General features: G+C 50.6%; 1 protein-coding gene across 2 annotated transcripts in view; it reads left to right on the top strand.

Moving 5' to 3' along the window:
- The window catches only part of ROR2 (receptor tyrosine kinase like orphan receptor 2), a 171,716-nt gene that overhangs the window by 122,233 nt on the left and 27,002 nt on the right, over positions 1-22,481 (top strand). For both annotated transcript variants that reach the window (XR_014139909.1, XM_081802754.1), the window contains exons 2-4: positions 2,635-2,712; positions 20,396-20,683; positions 21,490-21,520. Coding sequence is in view for 1 of the 2 variants with exons in the window: in XM_081802754.1 (XP_081658880.1) it covers positions 2,635-2,712; positions 20,396-20,683; positions 21,490-21,520 (397 nt within the window). In the remaining variant the exon portion in view is untranslated. The remainder of the gene's footprint in view (positions 1-2,634; positions 2,713-20,395; positions 20,684-21,489; positions 21,521-22,481) is intronic.

Genomic DNA, 22,481 nt, shown 5'->3' with positions numbered 1-22,481 from the left:
GGGGGGGGCAGGAGAGACCCTGTTGGAATCTGTGGAAATGTTGGCATATATTGTCACTTGTCACCTGTCCCCAAGTTCATATTTGCCCCATTACATTTGGTTCATACATTAAAGTCTGGACAGCCGTTCTGTGTCTGACATACTGCTGTGCAGAGGAACGACAATTTCCATATCAGACTATCAGTGGGGTCCTTATTTCTCAGTTAGGAAGCAACGACAGGGCCCAGGTGTGTCGAAACTTGAGGCGTCCGCACCAAGGACCACGGCAGTTGGCCATTCTGCATTTATTCACATATGTGACTTGTCTGTGGGGGGGGCTCTGGCGTCAGCCTCGTGGGCTACTTGAAACTTCACCCCTGTTTCCAAACACGTAGATGACACTCTTTCGCTCAAGTACCCAAACTAAATTTTACTAAATCTTACTTAATTTCTTAAGGCAAAGCTGGAGGCTGAAAGAAACGAAAAATCAAATCCCAGCTTCTGTGCTGACCGGCACAACCTTTCCAGACAGTATCTTAGCGTTTCTCAGATCAGCGGCGACGCTGCGGGTCTGGCTGGGGGTGACGTCTGCTCAAGAATCAGCAGAAGCACTGGGATTACCCCCAGCTCCGTCCCACGGGGCGCATGCTCGTCTACGCGGCACCTCGGATGCGCGGGAAATACACGTGCTTCGGCACTGAAAGTTGCCTTGAAGAGCTGGGAATCTGTTCCACAGTGGAATCGGACTAATGGTGCTTATTTTTCTTCGGGGCGTGTATTTATTTGACTGTTTCACACCACTTGTCAATTTCTAAGCCATTAATAATTTTTATGCCTCTTTCAGATGTGTGTATATAGTACAAGTGTGTTTGATTTCCTGCGGTCTCTCTGCATTTACACGGTGCTGAATGATGGTGTGTGTAACATGCCAATTTACCATTGCAGCCCCAGCTGAAGTTTAATTCTTGAGCACACACGCGTTGACTGCCTTGCATAGTTCCCGCCTGTCTCCGTGGCGCGAGCAGCCCCCGTGTTGGGGTGTTAATGCCGGGACCATCAGACGTCACGGGGACGCAGCCCCCGATGTCCTACTGCTGTTTACGGTCGCTCCCCTGGGCCAGGTTCTGATTCCTCAGCGGAGAATGCTCGGGTTGCTCTGGGAGAGACGTACCGTTTGGGGGGTCGTCTTAGAGAATCAGGGTGGTACTTCCTAGGGGTTGATTGGGGACATTTTACGAAAGCCGGGTTCTGACGGCTGGCCGGGTTTGGACTGGAAGCAATAGAAAGAGGGAACCTTCCTTAACTGGGTGCGAGAAGCCCGGGCTGGGGCAGAAACGGGCTCTCGCTGGCCTCCTGGGAGCTGGGGCTGGACTCCCAAGGGCGCAGGCTCACGCGTCACCGGGCGCGTCCTGTGATTTAGGAGCTGGTGGGGTGGACAGGATCAGCTTCGAGACGCCGGTGCCCTCCCATATCTGCTGGCCAGTGTTCATTCCCCTAAACAGTCTGAAGACTCTTGTGTGCCTCGTTCTATCCGCAAACCACCTGAACGGCACTTGCAGACCTCAGCTGCCTGGGAGCAAGGCTTCATCCTGAGCACGGCCTGAAGTGTCTGGTGCTTTGTTAGCTCTCTTTCTCATTTAAGAGAGACAAGTGGGGTGGCCCCGACTATAACCGAATTATAAACTGTCTTCCATAGACTTTTTTAAAAAAATGGTGGTAAATGCCCATGACCTAAAGGTTCCCACCTGAACCACTTCTCTGACCATCGCCATCCATCTCCAGAACCTTTTCATCTCCCCCATATGAAACCGTCCCTGCTAAACACTAACTCCTGGGCCCCCGGGGCCCAGCCCTGGTGCCCACCATCTGCTTTCTGCCTATGAACTTGACTCCAGGGACATCGTCAGCCACGTTTGTCTTTCTGTGTCTGGCTGTTTCCATCAGCTTCGTCCGTGTGTCGCAGGGCAGGATTTCCGTTTTTCTAAGCCACATGATGCTCAGCGTGTGCGTCCCGCTCTTTGGTAGGCTTGAAGCCACAAACCCAGATCCATCCAGGTACGTTGTCAGAGCCACCCCTGACGCCACCAGCTCTCCTCCACCCTCCCCTGCCCCCGACCAGTGGGACCCGGTCGAGGCCAGGCTGCTGGGTGACAGCCTGGAAGTGAAGGGGACAAGGGCCACACCGGGATATGGAGCCAGGGCGTCCGTCGTACCTGCCCTTCCTTCCCCCAGGATCCAGGGATGGGCGCCCACGTCCTCGTGTGGTGTTCCTGGTTGAGAACTACCAGAGGCCAGTATCTGGAGGGCGACCTGCAGACTCCGGCTACAGCGGTGTGTTATTTTGCCGGCCAGTGTGAATCTCTCCCCTGCCCTGAATGGCGCTCAGGGCTTCGGTCACACGCTGGTTTCATTGGTGCGTCCTGCAGAGCATCTGCATTCTACCACACTTGGGATAAACGTCAAGGATCGCTGTTACTATTATACCAGATCTGATGCTCCAAGAGCCCCCTGGAAGTTACCATAATGGCTCATCCCTCCAGGTGTTCTATACACAGCGGGTGGTTCTGCTAGAAAACTGTCGTCTTTGCACGAGAAGCGAAGTGAAGGCCTTGCAGTGAACTCTCACTAACGTACGTGCTGTGCTCTTTTGCTCAGGGGAAGTGGAGACTCCTGACCCGAATGACCCTTTGGGACAAATGGATGGACAGGATGGTCCTCTTCCAACTCTGAAAGGTAAAGTGCGGGGAGCGCTGGGGGGCAGGTGTTTGAACGTGTTCTCGGGGTCCCACATAGAGAGGCACCAGCCAGCTTGCCATCTTACTCGAGGTGTGGCTGCTGACACGGGGGGGCGGGGTGCCCATGACCCAGCGTTGCCCTGCTGGTGGGCGTGGGGCGTGCCTGCCGCTGCCCCTGCGGTTACAGCCAGGTGGAAGGTGATGGTGGCAGGTGACAGGGCTCGGGTGGGCAGATGGCCATGGAGGGAGGCAGGGGCCTTGTGGGGAGCTCCGTGGGCCCTAGCAGAGCCTGAGGAGCTGGACCCCTGGCTCGGCCACTGTCCCCTGCTGACAGGTGGTGGTCCTCTGGGGGTCACTCTCTCCATGTCCTCATCCAGAGTGGGTGGGCATCAGGTGGATGTCAGGTGGGCAGGCAGGTTCTCTGTCTTGTGCTTCGGCCTTTCCCACAGGCCCCTGTCCGGGTCACGGAGCACACTTTGTAGGAATATGAGGGTGGCAGAGTCAATCGGACACACTTCTTCAGATCTGGCCCAGGTCCTTGAGGAGCTGGCCCCCTTCCCACTCTACCCTTGGGCACTGTGTTGTCTTAGATCACTGTCTCAACCCAGCTGCTGCACATGGGTGGCCTCCTCAACAGGAATTCATTCCCCAGAGTCCTGGCAGTTGCGAGTTTAGGGCGAGAGCCCAGCAGCGTCAGTTCTGCTGAGGTCTCTCTGCCTGGCTTGCGATCGGCGCTCCCCACCCCGGCCTCATGTGGCAGAGCCTGCTTCAGCTGCTCTTCCCATTAGGGCGCTGACCCCCTTGTGGGGGTCCCTCGTGACCTCATCTAACCTGATGCCCCCCAGAGGTCCACCTTCCAAGACCATCCCCCTGGGGGCTAAGCCTTCAAATGTGCATTGCCGGGAGACCCAATGCAATGCCAAACGATAATCTAGTAAGACATTCACTTTATTTCTGCTTAACTTCTTTCTAATTATTCAAAGGCCAGCAACCCATACTAATTTCCTAGCCCCCTGTCTATTGAGGGTCCCACGACCCCTCAGGAAGGTTTTCCTCCACGTGTCCACGGCTGGGTCTTCTGGGTATTGAGCTAGGACTCAAGTCTGCTGGCCTCAGCCTAGGGGCTGGCGTGTCCCTGCAGGTCCTGGGAGGCTTCCTGGGGTCACACGGGGCGCTCAGCTCCCTCCTGGTTCCAGAACGCTCACCAGCGCATGCTATGTGCTGAGAGGTCAGCCGTCTCCGTCAAGGGCACGGGGAGCTCTGCCTGCTCAGTTGGTGATGACAAGGCCTCACAGGGACCCAGGGTACTTGCAGGGGGCAGGGCCTCTATCAGAACAGGGATGTGTCCCCAGGGGGGCAAGACCTGTGCTCTGGATGCTGGCCCTCGGGAAACATTTCTTAAGAAGGAAGATCGTTTTGGATGGTTAGATTCTGAAATCATTTCTCAAAAGGCTGACTTAGCCCACAGTCCAGATGGCCCACACGTATTCTTGACGCGCCCTCGGTACCAGCTGCTGTGTGAGGCCCAGGCACAGGCTGGGGACCCGAACAACACAGCACCATTGTGTGTGGTCTCTGCCTCATGATGTTTCCCATACTGGGGAGTCAGCATCCTGAGTCCTTGACAGAGTAGCTCGGAGGAAGACAGGGGTGCGGTGAGCTGGAAGGAAGGGAAGGGCGTCCTGGCAAAGGATAGGATGTTACTTTGAGATCTGAAGAGCTGACAGTCATGGAGAGGGGTATCCTAGGCCATGGCAGTGCCTGGGCAAAGGCCCTGAGGTCAAGACAACTCGGTGCCTTGGGGCAGCTGAGAGAAAGGGCTGGGGTAGCTGAGGTCCGAAGGATCAGCGGGGCTAAACCAACATGGCCCAGTGCCGAGGCCATCAGCCATGTGTGGGTCTTTAAATCAATTAAAATTAAATAAAATTAAGAATCCAGTTCCTCAGTCCTCTGAGCTACATTTCAAGTGCTCAGTGGACTCATGTGGCTAAAGCCACCGTAGCACAGATCTAGAGCATTCCATCACCACAGAAAGTTCTGTTGGGCAGCCCTGGGTAGACATACACAGCTCTTTAGGTGGTGGGAGAATGTTCTATTTTATTCTGAGGAGTGCCGTCCTCCACTGTGCAAGGTTCTGGCCTGGGACACGATGTAGCCTGATCATTCTCTGAGATCTTCCTGGTGGTCTGGAGGGTGATGGAGGGGAAGTGGAAGGGGTAGTAGGAGGGGGTGAGGGGGTGGATGGGAGGGAGGGGAGGGGGCAGTGGGAGGGAGGCAAGGAGGCTGGTAGGAGGGAGGTGAGGAGCAAGCAGGAGGGAGGTGGGGCTGGCTGAGGAGAGGTGGACAAACCACAGTTAGAGTCTACATCTAACCTGCACTCACCTTGTGGACTCCAGTATTCCTCAGGGGAACCATGTTTGCAGCAGACCTGCCCAACCCTCCCCCACCTCCCCCGGCAGGTGCAGGAGCAGGCCTCCAGGGGCCTGGGCTGGGTCAGGAGGGAGTGGGAGCACCCGCAATCACAGCTGTGCTTCCAGCAGCGTGGGGGGCAGAGGCGGCTGCAGGGCGGAAGGTCCCGCAGGTCCACTTGGAGGAAGACGCACTCGCTGACTGAGGGCGGAAATGACTGTGGGCTGAGTGTTCTCAGGAATTCTTATTCCCACCCAGCCACAAGCTCCAAACATGGAGAAGTCAGATTCTGTGCCTTGGGTGGTATTTTTGGTCCTCCTTCTTGGTATTCGAGCAATTTCTCAAACCCACAACTGCATGCTTTGTGATGCCCTCTGCTTAGTGGGGATTTGATTGCCTCCGGTCTGTTTTTGTTAACCCACATGTGATTGTGTGAAAACCGTGGATGCTTCCGCTGAGGTATTTGGAAGCTTGCCTTCCCTTCTCCAGGGCACAGAAACACCATCTGCAGACGTTCCCTGGTGAAGTGGGTGTGTGTGCGGGCATGTGTGTGTGTATGCGTGTGTCTCTGTGTGCTCATGCACGTGTGTCTGTACATGCATGAGTGTGTGCATGTGTGCATGCGTGTGTGTACATGCATGAGTGTGCATGTGTGTATTTGTGCATTCCTGTGTGCATGCATGTTTGTGTGCTCATGCAGTGTGTACATGCATGTGTGCATGCGTGTGTCTGCGCATGCATGTGTGTACATGCATGAGTGCGTGCACGTGTGCATGCGTATCTTGCGTGTGTGTACATGCATGAGTGTGTGCACGTGTGCATGCGTGTGTCTATCGTGTGCATGTGGTACATGCATGAGTGCGTGCACGTGTGCATGCGTGTGTACATCCATGAGTGTGTGCACGTGTGCATGCGTGTGTCGGTTGTGTGCATGTGGTACATGCACGAGTGCATGCACGTGTGCATGCGTGTGTCTGCGCATGCATGTGTGTACATGCATGAGTGCGTGTGCATGTGTGTACATGCATGAGTGCGTGCACGTGTGCATGCGTGTGTCTGTCGTGTGCATGTGGTACATCCATGAGTGCATGCACGTGTCTGCGCATGCATGTGTGTACATGCATGAGTGTGTGCACGTGTGCATGCATGTCTGCGCATGCATGTGTGTACATGCATGAGTGTGCACGTGTGCATGTGTGTACATGCATGAGTGCGTGCACATGTGCATGCGTGTGTCTGCGCATGCATGTGTGTACATGCATGAGTGTGCGCGTGTGCATGTGTGTACATGCATGAGTGCGTGCACGTACGCATGTGTGTGTCTGTGCGTGTGCGCTGTGTGCACGTGCATGCGTGTGTGTGTGCACGCGCACGTGCGTGCATGCTGCGAAGGGGCAGTACAAGAGGAAGCGGAAGGCCACAGCATGCTGAGTGCCGCCGGGTGAGCTTGGCTTGGCCAGAGCGCACACCTGGATTGGAGGTGAATCCAGCACCCGCTGCGGCCCAAGTGCCCCCAGCCATCGGAGGCATAGGAGGCTCGGGGCACAGCACTCACCCGGGAGGCAGCGGCAGGAGGCATATACTGTGTGGCAGCGTGACCGTCAGCATGTGCCTCCGGTCCAGGCGTCTGCACCTCAGCAGCCCCTTGGGGACAGGATCCTAGAGAATGGCCCCAGGGAGTCTCAGGGACACCCCAGTCACTGCCTTGCAGCCCTGTTCTCTCGCTCTGTCGTGTGATGTTACTTCTTTTTGGGTTGTGGCTTTTGCACAAAAGGACACTCCCTCTGCCCTTCCTTTCTGCTCCCTCGGCTCCATGACAGAAGGCATCGGCATGGCCACACCAGACTCATTAGTCCACGTGCTTTTTTGTGCAGCTTCGGGGAGCGTCACTGCTTGGCCCCGTTTGGCTTAAATCTTACAAGAAAGTAATAATAGCTGGATGGACCATAGGAGCTACTTCTGTAATCCAGTTGGCGTTGGTGATGCGCCCTGGTCTGTAGAAGCACAGGTGGGTGAGAATGGCCGGTAGGCCAGTCCCTGGGTGAGAGAACCTCTCTGCCTCTCCTGAGCAGACTCGGATCTGGGAATTAGGTCCAAGTGTAGACGGCGTTTGTGCTTGGATACCCTGCGAGTAGTGAGCACCTGACACATACAGAGTTGGTGGTTGGTCCTCAGAGAGAAGGATCCCCAAGCAAAAAGCCTCCGTAGAAGAGAAAATAAACACCACAGACTTTGTGACTTCACAGCTGAAAAGTTTGCCTGAAATTTCCATATGCCATAGGGCCGTCACCGCAGGACTGCGGCCGGTCCCAGGACTCCAGTTAAAGTGCCACGTTAATGCAGGATGGCCATTTGCCAGAAGCCTGTATTCCTTGCTACGGTAGATACACTGGTAAGATGATTCATGGCGTTTTATCACTGTCCCTGTTAGCGGCATGACACTTAACAAAAGCATGCATTTGGCCTACAGGCCATTTACTCCTGTGTTGCAAGGCTGTATTTTAAGTGCATCTGTAACATGTCTTAGGTTTTGTAAAATCAGTACTTTGGAATGTTTGTGGGAAGTAGATCACTTCTGAGAACCCAAGGGCGGTGCTGCTGGGCTGGCGTGGCTGGTGGCCTCCGCAGACAGCCCTGGTGTGCCCCCATCTCCCGTCTGGGGAGGAGAGCTGCTCATCGTCCCCGCGAACCCAGCAGGGGAGTTCCGAACTCTTCCTGCTTGAGGCTACGTTGCAATTAGAGGTGCTCTCAAGGGCATTTTAATCACAGGGCAGACGGTGATGCCTTACTCACCAGGCCGCCCCTGCGGCTCCCCCCAGGGCTCCTTGGGCAGAGGGAACAGGAAAGTCAGCAGAGAGCTCCGCGTTGGCATGGTGACAAGGCCTGCTGTTCTGTCTCCTGAGCCTTGGGTTCCCGACCATGTAGGACGCATGGATTGACTAGTGTACGTGTTGGGTCCGTTTCTGGAACTTGTGTGTGTGTGTGTGTGTGTGCTTGTGATGGTTTCCTGGGGTTTGCTGCAGGTGTGAGGGCTCCAAGGCTGACGGGTTAAGTTGAAAACCTCACCCCCTGTTGCAGACATCGGGTGAAGGGCTCTGAGCTCGGTGCCATCCCGGGGGGAAGGCCATTGATGGATCACCCTCGCTCCTTCCCGCCACCGTGGATTTGCAGCGCCCGTTGGACTGTCCAGGACGTGGCCAGACTGAACGATGTGGGGAGAAAACCATAACCCACAGAGAAGAGATTTCAGAGCATGCACAGTCGTGTTGTCCCGGGCTGAGCGTGGGGGAGAGGCGTCGTGCACACGCACGTGAACCCTCCCCGGGGAGGGCAGGGACGCGCCGCAGCTTCCAGAGTAGCGAGGCTGGTTCCTGCCCCCGCACCTTCCTCTCATCTCCCCTTCTTCCCAGAGTCCTCCCGCCCCCCATCCCACGCCCCTGTCCTTGCAGGGGTCGCCTCTGGCTACCTGCCCTTCGGCTGCAAAGGAGCCGCTGCAGCTGGCCGCCATGGTTCTGAGGAAGGCCGTTCTTCCTTAGCTCATCGGGTTTGGCCACCACAGCGCAATGGGCTTGTCTGTGCGTGCTTGTCTTAACATCTGTCCGTGTGTGTGTGTGCTCGCATGTGCGCTTCTGCTCTCTGGATCTCTCCACCTGACGTCCCTGTGCACAGCTCCCATGTGCTCCCCTCCACCTGCTCTTTGGGTGTATTTCTCTCTGAGTTCGTCCATCTGTTCCCCTGGGTCTGGGTCTGCCTGCCGTGTGCACGTGTGTTCATGCCCCTGCCCCTTTGTGAGGCTGCCAACGTCGCCCTGTGTGGAGGTGTTGGCTTGTTGGCTGGCTTCTTCCGTCCTCCGTCCCCTATACCTCTGCAGTAGCTTCCGAGGGCTGTCATGCCCAAGGACCACAGACTAGGTGCCTCAAACCACAGAAATCTACCGTCTCCCAGGTCTGGAGGCCAGATGCCCACTGTGCGTGGACTTCCTGGGCTCGTGGCCGCATCTCTCCCTTCTCCGTCTCTGTTGTCACATGGTCTTCTCTGTGCGTCTGTGTCCAGATGTCCCTCTTCTGATAGGGACACGAGCCATTGGACGAGGACCCATCCATGTGACCTCACCTTAACGTGATTACATCTGCTGTGACCCTATTTCCGAATAAGGACACATTCACAGGTTCCAGGGATTAGGCTCCAACCCATGTGGTTGGGGCCACCATTCACCGCACGACAGGACGGGCACCCTCCTCCGAACGTGCAAACACTCACACGTACTTCTTCCTCAGGGCCTCAAATTTCCTTTGCTCCTTTGTTCCCATGTCCTCTGATGCGCATCGTTGCTAACCTCGCATCCTCCTGTCCTGCCCCTGTGGCTCCTCTGCTCGTCGACCCCGGTTCTGTGCAGACCACTAGACAGCTCAGTGGGAACGTCTGGGCGGGAGTGACCCACTGCCCCTGCCCCCGGCTGATTTATTGGCCTGTAAATGCTTCCCCCAGAGAAAAGCAGCTTTATGTTCTCCATGCGGCTCTCTGGGTCTCCTGCTCACCTGCCTTGCCAGGCGGGTTGTCTGTTTTATCTCCCACCAGTCAAAGCCCTGTGACCTTGTGACCCCTAGCGCATATGGCTTTCCTTATCTCCTTCCCAGACCAGTCAGTGTGGCCTGGTAAACAAGCAGCTCCTCAGACACCTAAGTAATTTGACCAAGTTGGTGAACATGTGGGCGGTCAGCTGGGATTTAAAAAAAAAATAAAATCATTAATCACTGATCTGACTGTGAGGCAGGAGTGGCGTCCCATGGTGATGGGTTCTCCTGTTAGCTCTGCCTTTGGTGTGTTTTCATGCTTGGACTGAGCATCACTGTCCGGAGTTAAGGGTGAGCAGAGAGCTGGCCCGGGCAACAGGGCCACAGAGTCCATTAGCATTGTTGTTAAAGTCACCCGCTGTGCAGCAGGAGAAACCTTCTTGGCTAATTAAAAGGGAAGACTTCTGTTCTCCCTCTAACACTGTGGGATGCCGACTGATCCAAGTTAGCCAGATTCTCAGTTGTCTGTGTCCTGCCCCAATTGGGCTGTTCAGTCATGTCTGGAGAAGCTTGGGGTGGCCCTAAAGGGAGCTTTGTGAGCTAGAAGAGAACTTAGCGAAAGTTATACAAACCCCATATTTTGCACAAAAGGGAAATGAAGTCGGGAGTTTAAATGGTGTCTGTGAATAAAGCCAAGGGCCAGAGCAACACTGTGCTTCATCTTGAGAGAACTTTCTTTCTGGCTTTCATTTTGGCCTCCAGAGAATTAATGATGGCTACAGTGGTGGACCAAACAAACTTGGCCACACTCCACTTAAATTACATACAAGTGCTCCACAAAAATTAGCAAAAGATATAAATGCTTCGATGAACTTGCAGAGAGAGAGAGATGGAGAAATGCCTAGGAGCCAGGAATAGGGAGGAAGCAGAATTGTGACAGCCTTGGGCTGCCAGGCAGGATCCACCTGAGGTGGTCCCACTCTGTTAGCAGCCTTGGAGAATGTCCCCATGGTTTAGTTTATTTGAGACAAAGAGTTGTGTTCTGCAGGTATCATGAGCTTATGACATGGGCTCCCCAGCGACGTAAGATGGTGTCCCCGTGTGGCTTTGGGTGCATCCATGGGCTCCAGAGTAGAAGGAACACCAGTAAGTCATGGGCACCTTGGCAAAAGCTGGAGATGGGGAATGGGCTTCTGCAGATGCATCAAATTCTACAAAGCACTGATGCTGGAAGAGCCCCCAAACATAAATGCTACACTAGAGAGAATACCCAGGATTGGGAAAATGCTGAGATCATGTGAATAAATAAATGCCATAGTGTTACTGATTTCACTTGGAATCAGAGGTATTACATTTCCTTCAATCAGGAGAAATAAGAGTTGCAACAAATATCAAATTTGCCTTTCAGAAAATGAAAGAATTTACATTTCTTGTACCCTAAATAAGGGCCTCTGAATAATCATCCCACTACAGAAACTGTTCTGCAAGGCTCAGCTGTAGCAGGAGCCTTGGGTTTCAGCGTCAAACCAGAGGGAATCCGTGGGGTCCAGAGAACTGAGTGTGGTAGGTAAGCCTTTGGCAGCAAGCTAGGAGACCTAGGGACTACAGTCCTCGCCTGAACCTTGGCTCAAGGGTGCAAGCACAGAAGCTGCTACCATGAGAAATCGGACTTGGACCCACACCTCAGGAAACCCAGTTTACATGACGGGAATGTAGTGGGGGAATCCCAGGCCCAAGAGTTAACACGAAAATTTGGCACTGCCTGTTGCAGGAACCCAGTCCTCAAGGGGTTCCCACAGAAAAACCAGCCCTACAGTGGAAAATTACAAAGCACACTTGGAGAGGCTTGGGCTGAGTGGTGAGCTAGTAAACAAGGAAGCCAGAAGGATTAAAGATGAAGAAAAGGCAGTGGTGAGTTTGAAAACCAAACAGACCTTCTAGAAATAAAAAAATGTAGTCAGAGAAATGAGAAACTTGATGGGCAGGTCAAGGAGCAAATGGTGCACAGCTAGAGATTAAAAAGGGATAGGGAATATAAAAGCAGTGAAGGATACTGAGGAACCACACACAGGAGAAAGCTCAGCATCTATCTGGAAGGAGATTTCAGAGGAGAGATAAAGGGGAATAGAGAAACAATGAGGTATTATATGTGGAGAATTTTACAGAATTGATGGAATTGGGAATGGTACTGAGGCCCATTAAGGCTACATACAAATCAATTCACAGCTGGGGATACATGGGAATGGCAAAGACAGAAGGTAGATATGAAAAGTAGCCTATGAGGGGAAGGTCAGATTACCCAGAAAGGAATAAGAACTAGCCTGACTTGCAGCAGTAAACACAGAAGCCAGAAGATGGCAGTGTAATCACCAGTCTAGAATTCCATACCTAGCTAAACTGTCACTCAAGTGTGAAAGTCATAGGTTAGCCTTAGACCAAGACTGAGGGTATTTACAAACTCAGTCCTTTACCCAAAGAGCAAATACAATTCAGGATGAGAAGACACCTAAGTAACCTGCTCTTCTCTAAGGGAAGCATTTACGGCCAATAAATCAGTAAGGGAAAAATGGAGAATAAAGAAGGAAATGGAGCAGAAAACAGGAAAGGAGGATTAAAATGAAATGAAGAATAAAATACAAAATGAAAACATTAAAGATGAAACTTGCCAGTTAAAAAACTCATAGTTCACCCATATAGACACATCAATTAACGTGTTAAATTATTAAATGTTTGCAAGATTCATCTCTAAAATTTAATCATAAAAAATGATTTTAAAAATTAAAAATATAGGGGCACCTAGGTGGCTCAATTGTTAAGCATCTGTCTTCAGCTCAGGTCATGATCCCAGGGTCCTGAGATTGAGCCCCACATCGGGCTCCCTGCTCCGTGGGAAGCCTGCTTCTCCCTCTCCCACTCCCCCTGCTTGTGTTCCCTCTCTTGCTGTCTCTCTCTGTGTCAAATAAATAAATAAAATCTTTAAAAAAATTTAAAATACAGTGTAAGACCAAAGTACCCTTGGTAGCTACCTTAATGTCAGATAAAATGTTCTCTTAGACAAAAGCCTTAAACAGTGATCTAAAGACTGAAGTTTGGGGCACCCAGCAACATAGTTTCCAATACATAAACACAACTTGACAGAATTATTAATAGTCATCTGACAAATACAGAATCAGTGAACACACGTGCCATTGAAAGTAATAGATAAGCATATTAAAAATTTGAAAAACTTGACAAGTTTAATCTACTGGGAATATATAACCCCCCCCACTGAGCAGTTACAGAAACAAATTCTTTTTTTTTTTTAAGATTTTTAAAAATTTATTCATTTGAGAGAGAGAGCAAGCACAAGCGGAGGGGCAGAGAGAAAGGGAGAGGCAGGCTCCCCACTGAGCAGGGAGCCTGATGTGGGGCTCGATCCGAGGACCCCAGGATCATGACCTAAGCCAAAGGCAGATGCTTAACTGACTGAGCCACCCAAGCTCCCTGAGAAAACACATTCTTACCAATAAAATGTACAACATTTACTCTAAATATTATCTCTGTGCTATCCTGTAAAACAAATCTCTGTGGTATCAAAGAATCATCATCACCTAGACCATGTTCTGTGACAGCAGTGTGGTTAAGAACACTTTCAATAACTTGTACCTAAAAGGGGAAAAGTATAATGTAAGTTACAAGATATTTGGGTCTGGCCAACCTTATGGAGATTAGATAATCTGCTAGTTGGCTAAAGAAAAAGTTGAAGGGAATTTGCACATTGAATGCATGTATTAGAAAAAGAAAATCCATTAACCGCAGAAGTTAGAAAAAGAGCAACAGTGTAAAGATTTGGACAGCTGCAGAAGGAGAGCCCAGTGGTTAGCAAACTTTCAAGACACTCAAACTCGTGACAAATTCTTAAGATGCAACGTGAAACAGCACTATTTCAGGTCCATCAGATTGGCAAACATTTTTAAGCCCCTAAACACCAAATGTTGACACAGTTTTGGAGGAAACAATTTCACTGACGTTGATAGTGAGCACGCATGGTTTCAGGGACTCTTGAGACTTAGATAAACGAGAGATTTTAAGACCCTGTGACATCACTTCTGCATCCAGGTGGATACTGTCAAGATATTCTTGTGTGTGTGCAAGATGAGACATGTATACAGGTAGTCATTAAACACTAGCAAAAACGTGGGGAATAAAATGTGGGTATAGCTTACTGCCCCTCAGTTGGAAAAAAGATAAAGAAATCATGGTTTGTTTGCACAGTGAAATATTATACAATCATTAAAATAAATGAACATCAACAAAGATAAATCCCAAGCTGATTTTTGAGTGGAAAAAAAAAAAAACTAGCAAAGATGATCTTTCAGGGAAAGTTTCTAAAAATATAAAATAGTAGAAATGTGCATTGGAATGGTGCATACCAGTTCTCAGGAGAGGGAGGGAGAAATAGGGAGGTGTGGATTTTCTTTGCATCCTAGAATGTTTCATTTTTAAAAAAGTGTTCTAAGTCAAATATGGTAAAATGTTAGCATAAAATGTTGATGTGTACATTGGTATCTATTATATTTCTATCTGTATTTTTTATATGTTTGCACCATATCAGTATTTAAAATTGCTGAGAACTGTTATTGAACAAAAACAGTTAAGTAAAAACATATGTGAGCCGAATGAATTTTAAAAACAAAAAGGCCACTCTGTTGCTATTTGAAGAAGATATCTGCATAGAAACTCCAAGATAGTCAGCTTAGAAACTATTATAACTAAGAAGATAGTTCAGTAAAGTGCAAGATAAAAGAAAAATATACATGGTGGACAGAATATTGGCCTTCCAAAGATGTCCAAGGAACCTCTGAACATGTCACCTTTCATGGTGCTGCGGGGACTTTGCAGATGGGATTGAGTTAATGATTTTGAGATGGGAAATGATCCTGGATGATCCAGGTGGGCCCAGTGTAATCTCAGAAGTCTTTATAAGAGGGAGGCAAGAGGGTCAGGGTCACTAGCTGGAGACATAGTGATGGAGGCAGAGGTGGAGCTGAATGCAGGGGAGGTGGGTGCCACCAGCCAGGGCATGTGTGGCCTCCAGAAGCTGCAAATGCAAGGACAGAGACTCTCAGAGCCTCCAGAAGAACACAGCCCTGCTGTTACCTTGATGTTAGGACTTCTGACCTCCAGAACTGTAAGATAATAAATCTGTGTTGGTTTATGCTACTAAGTCTGTGTTAATTTGTTATAGCAGCAAGAGGAAATTAGTGCGATATGTAGAAATCCAGAAGTTGTCCTATAAGCCTTCTTTAAACCACTTAGATAGAAATAAAACAGTTCTCTCATAGTAAGGAGAATTATAGGATGCTAGTTACTAATTATTAATTACTAATACTAATTACCTAAAAATACATGTGAAGGTCCCTACGAAGAAAATGACAAAGCTTTCCTGAATAGGTGAGAATGTCTGAGATAGATATGTAGACCATGCTTTCTCCATATTGTCAAGAGGGCAGTTTTATACAAATCATCTATAAATGCAGCCTCTCTCCATCCACACCCCAATTTTTAAATCACTTATCAGGATGATTCTAAGTTGAGTCTGGATAAGAAGTAGCCAGAAAATTGAGAAACATGCTTCCAAAAGTAACATTTATTATTGTTTTTTTTCTTTCTCTTTTTCTTTTTTTTTTTTGAGAGAGTGTGCATGCATTGGGGGGAGGGGCAGAGGGAGAGAGAGTACCTTAAGCAGACTCCCCACCCAGTGTGGAGTCCTATGAAGGGCTCGATCTCACGACCCTGAGAATCATGAGCTGAAATAAAGAGTCAGATGCCCAACTGACTGAGCCACCCAGGTGTCCCAACATTTGTTATTCTCCATGTCCCAACTTCTCTCAGTTATTGTAATTTAACAAATGTGACACTGCCGTAGAAACAGGCCAAGATCAGTGATGTGGGGAGCACGGTTAGAAATGAATAGAGGCTGTTTTAGATGGGGCAGACAAGGGATCACCCTCCATGGACACGACTTTTTGGCAGAGACTTGACCCTGGAGAAACAGCAAAGATCTGAGGACTGGGTGTTCTGGTCGACTGGACGATGAGGGACCAACTGGGTGTGTATTAGGAAGGGTAAGGGACCCCCCGCCCTTCCAGTCAGGGTGAGTGTGGGAAGAGTAGAGAAAATTTCAGAAGTATTGCTATTGTGGATTTCAGCCATTCCCCATTATACATCTTCCTAATTTCTTCCCAAAGACTGAGTTTTAATCACCCATATAGGGAGGGCACTGTAAGTTTACGAAGTTACCATGTTATCTACCTATGGTTTGAAGTTCCATGATATCTACCTCTGGTTCTGGTCTCTGAGCTTCCAGTAGAGCATGAAGGAGGTAGATTCAAGACCCAGGTTGGGACATGGGTGTCATCCATGGAGATTCTGCCCTGTCCATGCCCAGCTGGACAAGGCTTTCGTATGCCATTGCATCCAGACGCTCCAGGGATTGGTGCTGGGGGTACAGGAACATTCTTTCCAGTCCTGATGTTCTCCTCCAGTGATCCTTCATCTTGGGGCTGTTTCTGGCCTGCTCTAAGTTTGTTCTTGGATGAAACTATATGATTTTTTTGTTTTTGTTTTGTTGTGTTTGTGTTGTTGTTGTTGTTGTTGTTGTTGTTTTGTCCTCAGCAATTTAAAGCAGATGTTCCTGGCCCTGGCTACACACTTAGAGCTTTTGACAAATGCCATTGCTCAGACCCCTCCTGGGTCTTTGTTGCCGTGGGGGTGCAGGTGGTCTTTTTTTTTTTTTTTTTTTAAAGATTTTATTTATTTATGTGACACAGAGAGACACAGCGAGAGAGGGAACACAAGCAGGGGGAGTGGGAGAGGGAGAAGCAGGCTTCCTGCCGAGCAGGGAGCCCGATGCGGGGCTTGATTCCAGGACCCTGAGATCATGACCTGAGCCGAAGGCAGTCGCTTAACCGACTGAGCCACCCAGGCGCCCCCAGGTGGTCTTTTTTATGAGCTCCCAGGTGGCTCCACTGTGAAGACAGAGGTGAGGTCTGCTGGTTTAGATGGGGTAGGATCAAGAAAAATTAGTAAGAACTCCACGTGGGGACTAGATCACTGCGCTAGATTCTCCTTTGTTTTCTGCAAGTGGAGGAGAGTGCGGCTTCACGGGTGAGTGTTCGTCTGTTGAGAGTGAAGGTGATCTGGGAAAATTAGACACCTCAGGCTCAGAAGAAATAGTGGAGGCCTTATTCCAGGATCTGAGCTAAGCTGAGGGAGGTTTTCAGTACTCAGGGAAGGATGCTTTCAACAGAGTGGCCCCTCTCCCCACCTGATACTTCCATCAACCCCACCCCACCCTCCACTTTTACCTGGTTGGTCTGCCTCCTCTCACCTTGCTCATGAATATGTCCCTCATCCCTCTTCAGGGGCATATTCTGACCCAGGACTACACTTGTAATGTTGTGCAACCATCCGCAAGCTCTGGTTCCAAACATTTTCAGCCCCCCAAAGAGAGACCCCATGCCCACCAAGAATCCCTCCCTAATTTCCCCTCCCCCAGCCTCTGGCAACCATTAGTCTGCTTTCTGTTTCTATAGATTGACCGGTTCTGGATATTTCATATAAACAGATAGAGCCAAGAATGCTTTAATGATTAAATCAATGGTGTAAGGTGCTTGATTCCAGCACACGTGCATTGCTTTAGGCCATGGTAGCTAGGACGACGAAAACATCTAACAGAGAAATACTGGCGCTGTCTCTGAATTAAGCCTAGTTCTGACTCCGGTAGATGGTTTCACAGTATCCTCCTGGTGGGGTTAGTACCAAGCTCTTCGTGTCCATGCAGAGGGCAGAGGAGGCAGGAGAACAGGGAACATGGAAAGACAGTCTAACGCTTACCAGTTTGTCAATCAAGGATGTAGGAGAAGCCATCGACAGGTATGATGAAGAAGAATTCCATGTTTCCATATCCATTGGATGTAAAAACGATGTTCTGGAGAAGAAACAGATCCTGGGTCTGTTTGCAGTAATTGGGCAATAATTACTGGCTGGCTTCTCCTCAGGTCTCCTCGGCTGTACAAAAGGAACGGTCCCCTTAACTTTCTTCTCTGACTCCTAACCTCCCTTCTCCCTTCTCCCTTTCTAGATAAATGTTTCCATGTTGAAGAGGCTCCTCCTCTGTCTTTCAGGATATTTAGCCAACTGGTGGAGCTGTCCCAAGTTGATGTATGCAGATGTCCTCAAAGTGGAGGGGGACGGTGGCCGAGCTACTGTCAAGCCTGTCCCGCAAAGGGAGGAGATGAGAGAGTCAGTGACCACCATGTCCTGGCCCCCAGAACCCCCAGGCCTGCCCCTTCTAGATGTTTGCTGGTCAGCTCGGAGACACAGACCCGCATGTTCAGCCTTTACACGAAGCTGTTGCCTGTGTCTGCAGGAAGCTATGGTTTGTCACATGTCTTTGAGGAACTGTCATCAGTGTGGCGATGAGAATTCTAATTCAGCTTAGGCCAAGAAGAGATCGTTGTACTTTTAATGTGCCATTGGCTATTTTACATTAGAATTTGTTGACTCTTTTATTTGTCCCACTGTGCATTCGTGTTATGCAAACCTTGATGAAGCATTTGAATATTAAGCAACTTGGAAGTGCTTCCTATGAAACCCTCTGATTAAGTTGGGCTCTGGCCAGAGCACAGTGAAATGGTGAGTGTACCGTCATCTGTGACTGAGATTATGTCAAAGTAACCACTTCAGACTCTCAAATCAGATTGGATTTTGTGTTCAAAGACTCAGGGTCTAGGGTGGGAGCTGTAGGAACCAGGTCTTCCCAAGTCAAGTTTGTGCAATTGAGTTCATGAAGAATGTACATCCAGAACATCACCCTACTTGGTTCCAGAGGGATGTCATCGACATGTTCCTCACATTACAGCTTTGTGTCATCCACGAGAATTCTCTTCCATAAGTTAATTCAGTGCACTGAGAAAAGGGTTGGCTAGGAGAGAGTCAGGGTAGAATCTAATGGTGTGGGTAATAATGCTTAGTGCTAATTAATGACCCCTCTCAGACAGCCATCTGGCCACTCTCCCTTGTCAGGAAAAACCATCCCTCCCTCTTAAAATCCACAGCCTCCCATCCCCTCTGCTGCCTCCGGTCACCCAACATCTAGGGGCCATCCCCCAGCCTGTAAAACGTACCTCAAGGGTCCACTAGAAACCCTGTAGTTTTCCATTTAGTGAAGGCCGTAATAACAGATACGTGCCATCTTTCAACTTCATTTTTTTATAAAAGGGTAGGAACCTACCAGAAATCAAGCCAAAAGATTCAGAACATGAATATAATTTATGGTCATTTTCAGATTGCTCTATTACCTTAGTTTTGTCTGAAGTGAGTCCATCTCCTCATGGTTGATTGTCTTATCTGTCTAGCCTTAGGTTTTGTGTGTGTGTTATGGAATTTTAGCATGCATGTTTATCTTAACAGCGTAATCTCCCAGCTCTTGACCTACACCACGCATGTACACACACACATGCATCACACACACGCATCACACTACACACCACAAATACACCACGTCACACCCACATCTCATGCACCACATACATACCACACACAAACACACCCCTCTCCTCTGCCATCTGTTTCACTTCCTCTTGTTCCCCATGGCCTATGTCACCAGCGGAGAGTCCCCATCCCTGGTTGGACTGAGCCCCACACTCCAGCCCCCCAGGCTCTGTATTCCGGGTCCTTCCAGGCCCTGCTCGCCCCCAGCTTGGAGCCCTGCACAGCTTTTTCCTGCTCTTGCCCCACGTGCAGCAGGACAGAGCCTTCAGCAGCCCTCAGCCTTGACATCCTTGTTCTCTCCAGCCCAGGGATTAGCTCATTTTCGAGGATGTGTCTGTTTTGCGATGAAGTTTTCCTTCTTGAGGCTTGTACTCGGTGGTGCGGCAGGGGGGAGGATGGCCTTTCTGAGAGTGAATCACATCATGAATCAGTGAGATTAGATTAGATCTAGTGCTTGCAAAGAGAAACACAGTTGATCCTCACTTTGGGGTTCCATATTTTCGAGCTCCCTACTGTCTAAAGTATACCTGTAACCCTGAAATCGGGACTCACTGTGCCATTGTGTGGTCATTCACAGACCTGCCCTGAGCCGTGAAAATTTAGAATTGCCCGATGCACATGTTGCTCGCTGAGGCCCAGCAAGATGACACCTTGCCTACCTGTTCCAGCTCATATTGTGAACAAGTGTCCTTTCTGTGATCTATATAGTCCTAGGTTTTTTGCATTTTTTTTTTGCCTTTTGTTGGTGACTTCGCTGTTTTAAATCCTCCCAGTGATGGTGCTGAAGTGCAGTCTGGGGTTCCTAAGCACCAGAACGCTGTGATGTGTCTTACGGAGAAAACACGCGTTAGATAAGCTTCCTTCAGGTATGCGTTAACAGCAGTGCTGGCCGTGAGCTCAATGTCAGTGAATCAGCAATACATATTAATAAGGTGTCTTCAAACAGAAACACACGTAAAGTGAGGTTATGCCACGATTGATGAAAATACTGGGACCAGAGGCCCAAAGGAACCTAACTCCGTATTTCCCCGGGAGCAGTGGTTTGCTAATTCAGTGTTCTCAGAACATTCTAGAACTTCAGTACCGCCAGTGACGGGAAAGGACTGTATTTTCGTGAGAGGACGTGGAAGCCCTCCCCAGAGCAGGTCACAGGAGACGCGCCGGGCAGCCCCTTCTTCCAGCCCGCGCTCAGCTTTGTTCTGTGACCGCTCTCCTCTGCAGGCTACTTTCTGAACTTTCTGGAGCCAGTGAACAACATCACCATAGTCCAAGGCCAGACGGCCATTCTGCACTGCAAGGTGGCCGGAAACCCCACCCCCACGGTGCGGTGGCTGAAGAACGATGCCCCCGTGGTGCAGGAACCCCGGCGCGTCGTCATCCGCAAGACGGAATACGGTTCCCGGCTGCGAATCCAAGACCTGGACACGACGGACACCGGCTATTACCAGTGCGTGGCCACCAACGGCGTGAAGACCATCACCGCCACTGGCGTCCTGTTCGTGCGGCTCGGTGAGTCGGGGCCGCCCGGGCGTGCGGTTAGCACATGGCAACGCTCCCGGCCCCGGGACAGGAGATCAGTGTGCGCTTTGAAAGTGAACACGCCCAAGGCCGCAGGAAGGAAACCACTAAAACCATTCCCCGAGGCCTCTCGCATTGTGCACGAGCTCCCGGCTTAACCTGATCCCCATTTACTAGTCATAAAAGAAAATAGGCACACACGGAGTGGTCTGGAACCCTGGAGTGCAGAAAATAACCCCAGACGCAAAGGTGAGCTTCGAGGCGGAGGGGGACGGTCGCGTGGCAGGAGGTGGCCCCCCGGAGAGGCCGGCCGCGCTGAGGGAGACAGGCAGTTGCTGGGCACAGAGGCCCGGGCCCCGCTGGGACCAAGGGCCAGAGCAGGGCGCGGTGACGGTCCCCCACGCGTGCGCTCGGCCCAGGTGGCCACGGGAGCCACGCGTCGGCTCTCGTCCCAGGGGCGAGATGGTCCCCGCGCTGCCCCAGCCCCGCCACACAGGCTCCAGACCGTTCGGGCCCCAGCTGGGAAATAGATCTTGTGAATCAAGGTTAGATGAGGAGAGAGCAAGAAAAATCCCTCCAAACGTTTCTGCATAAACAGAGAGCGCGCCCCTTCCACATTTCGTGGTTTTCGCCATCCCTGGCGTATGATCTCAGGCAACAGCAGAGCCTGGCCGGAGGGCGGCTCCCCGCAAATGAGCGCACGGGGCTGAGGCCGCCTTTACCATCGGGGGCATTGGAAAAAAGTTTGATTCCAAACTGTGAAGTATTAATAACCTGTCTTTTTTTTTCCTTTTTAGGTCCAACACACAGCCCAAATCATAACTTTCAGTAAGTATCTGTTTCCCTCAAACCATTTTCTCATTCCCCGAGGGTTTCCGTTATGGAAGAATCCAGGATTGAAATCCAGCAACGACATGTCTTTGCCGAATTTGCTGGACGTTGACTGGACTTCACACAAGGATGGCAACGTGCTTGCTCTCGGCTTGGGACACCGCTGGAGTTTCCATGGCTTCGCGTCAGGGAGAAATGTCACGAGGGTAGTGGTTGCTAGTTCCTCTCGGTGATCGTGACCTCACAAGGCAGCTGGAAGGGGTCTGGACGCACAGGCCACGTTGCTGGGGACACCAGGGTCCTGGAAACAGGGAGGCGCTTCTCACTGAAATCCCAGCACCACCCACAACCGCACCACCAGCCGCCAGTCTATGACGGGTGTGGCCACGGAGCCTCAGGGCGTCCTCCAGTGTAGGCGGGTGCCAGACCCCCCTTCGGAGGTGAGGACACTGAGGCTCCAAGCCTGGCTTGTGCATCTTCATCAAGCCATGGCTGGGTCCTGGCTGTGAACCCAGGTGTCTTTTCCCTGTTACCTCATCGCTCCAGGTACCCGTCCATTTGGGGAGATTCTCCTCCGGACCCTATACGTTCTGTCATCCTATGCCCGGGAACCACTCTCTTTGGGCTTGTGTTTGAGGTTAGCAGGGGCTCCTGGGCTCCCCATGTCTTGTCCAGACAGATCAGAGAGCCATTGCTTCACCTCCAAATGTTGTGAACAGTGACACATACTACGTGTTGGTGAGCGTTTGCTCTTCTGTGGCCCCCCAGCTTCTCGTCAGCACTGGCCACTGGGGTGGGTGTGTGGACAGGGGCCCAGAAGCATACACTGGGCACCATTTGCAGAAGGTAGATTTTTTTTTTTATTCTTATGTTAATCCCCATACATTACATCATTAGTTTTTGATGTAGTGTTCCATGATTCATTCTTTGTGCATAACACCCAGTGCTCCATGCAGAA

The sequence above is a fragment of the Leptonychotes weddellii genome, chromosome 14 (genome assembly GCF_054177405.1).
Source record: "Leptonychotes weddellii isolate Sample4059 chromosome 14, ASM5417740v2, whole genome shotgun sequence".
NCBI lineage: Eukaryota > Metazoa > Chordata > Mammalia > Carnivora > Phocidae > Leptonychotes > Leptonychotes weddellii.
Note: the sequence above shows the minus strand (reverse complement) of the source record. Positions and strands in the feature narration are given on the sequence as shown.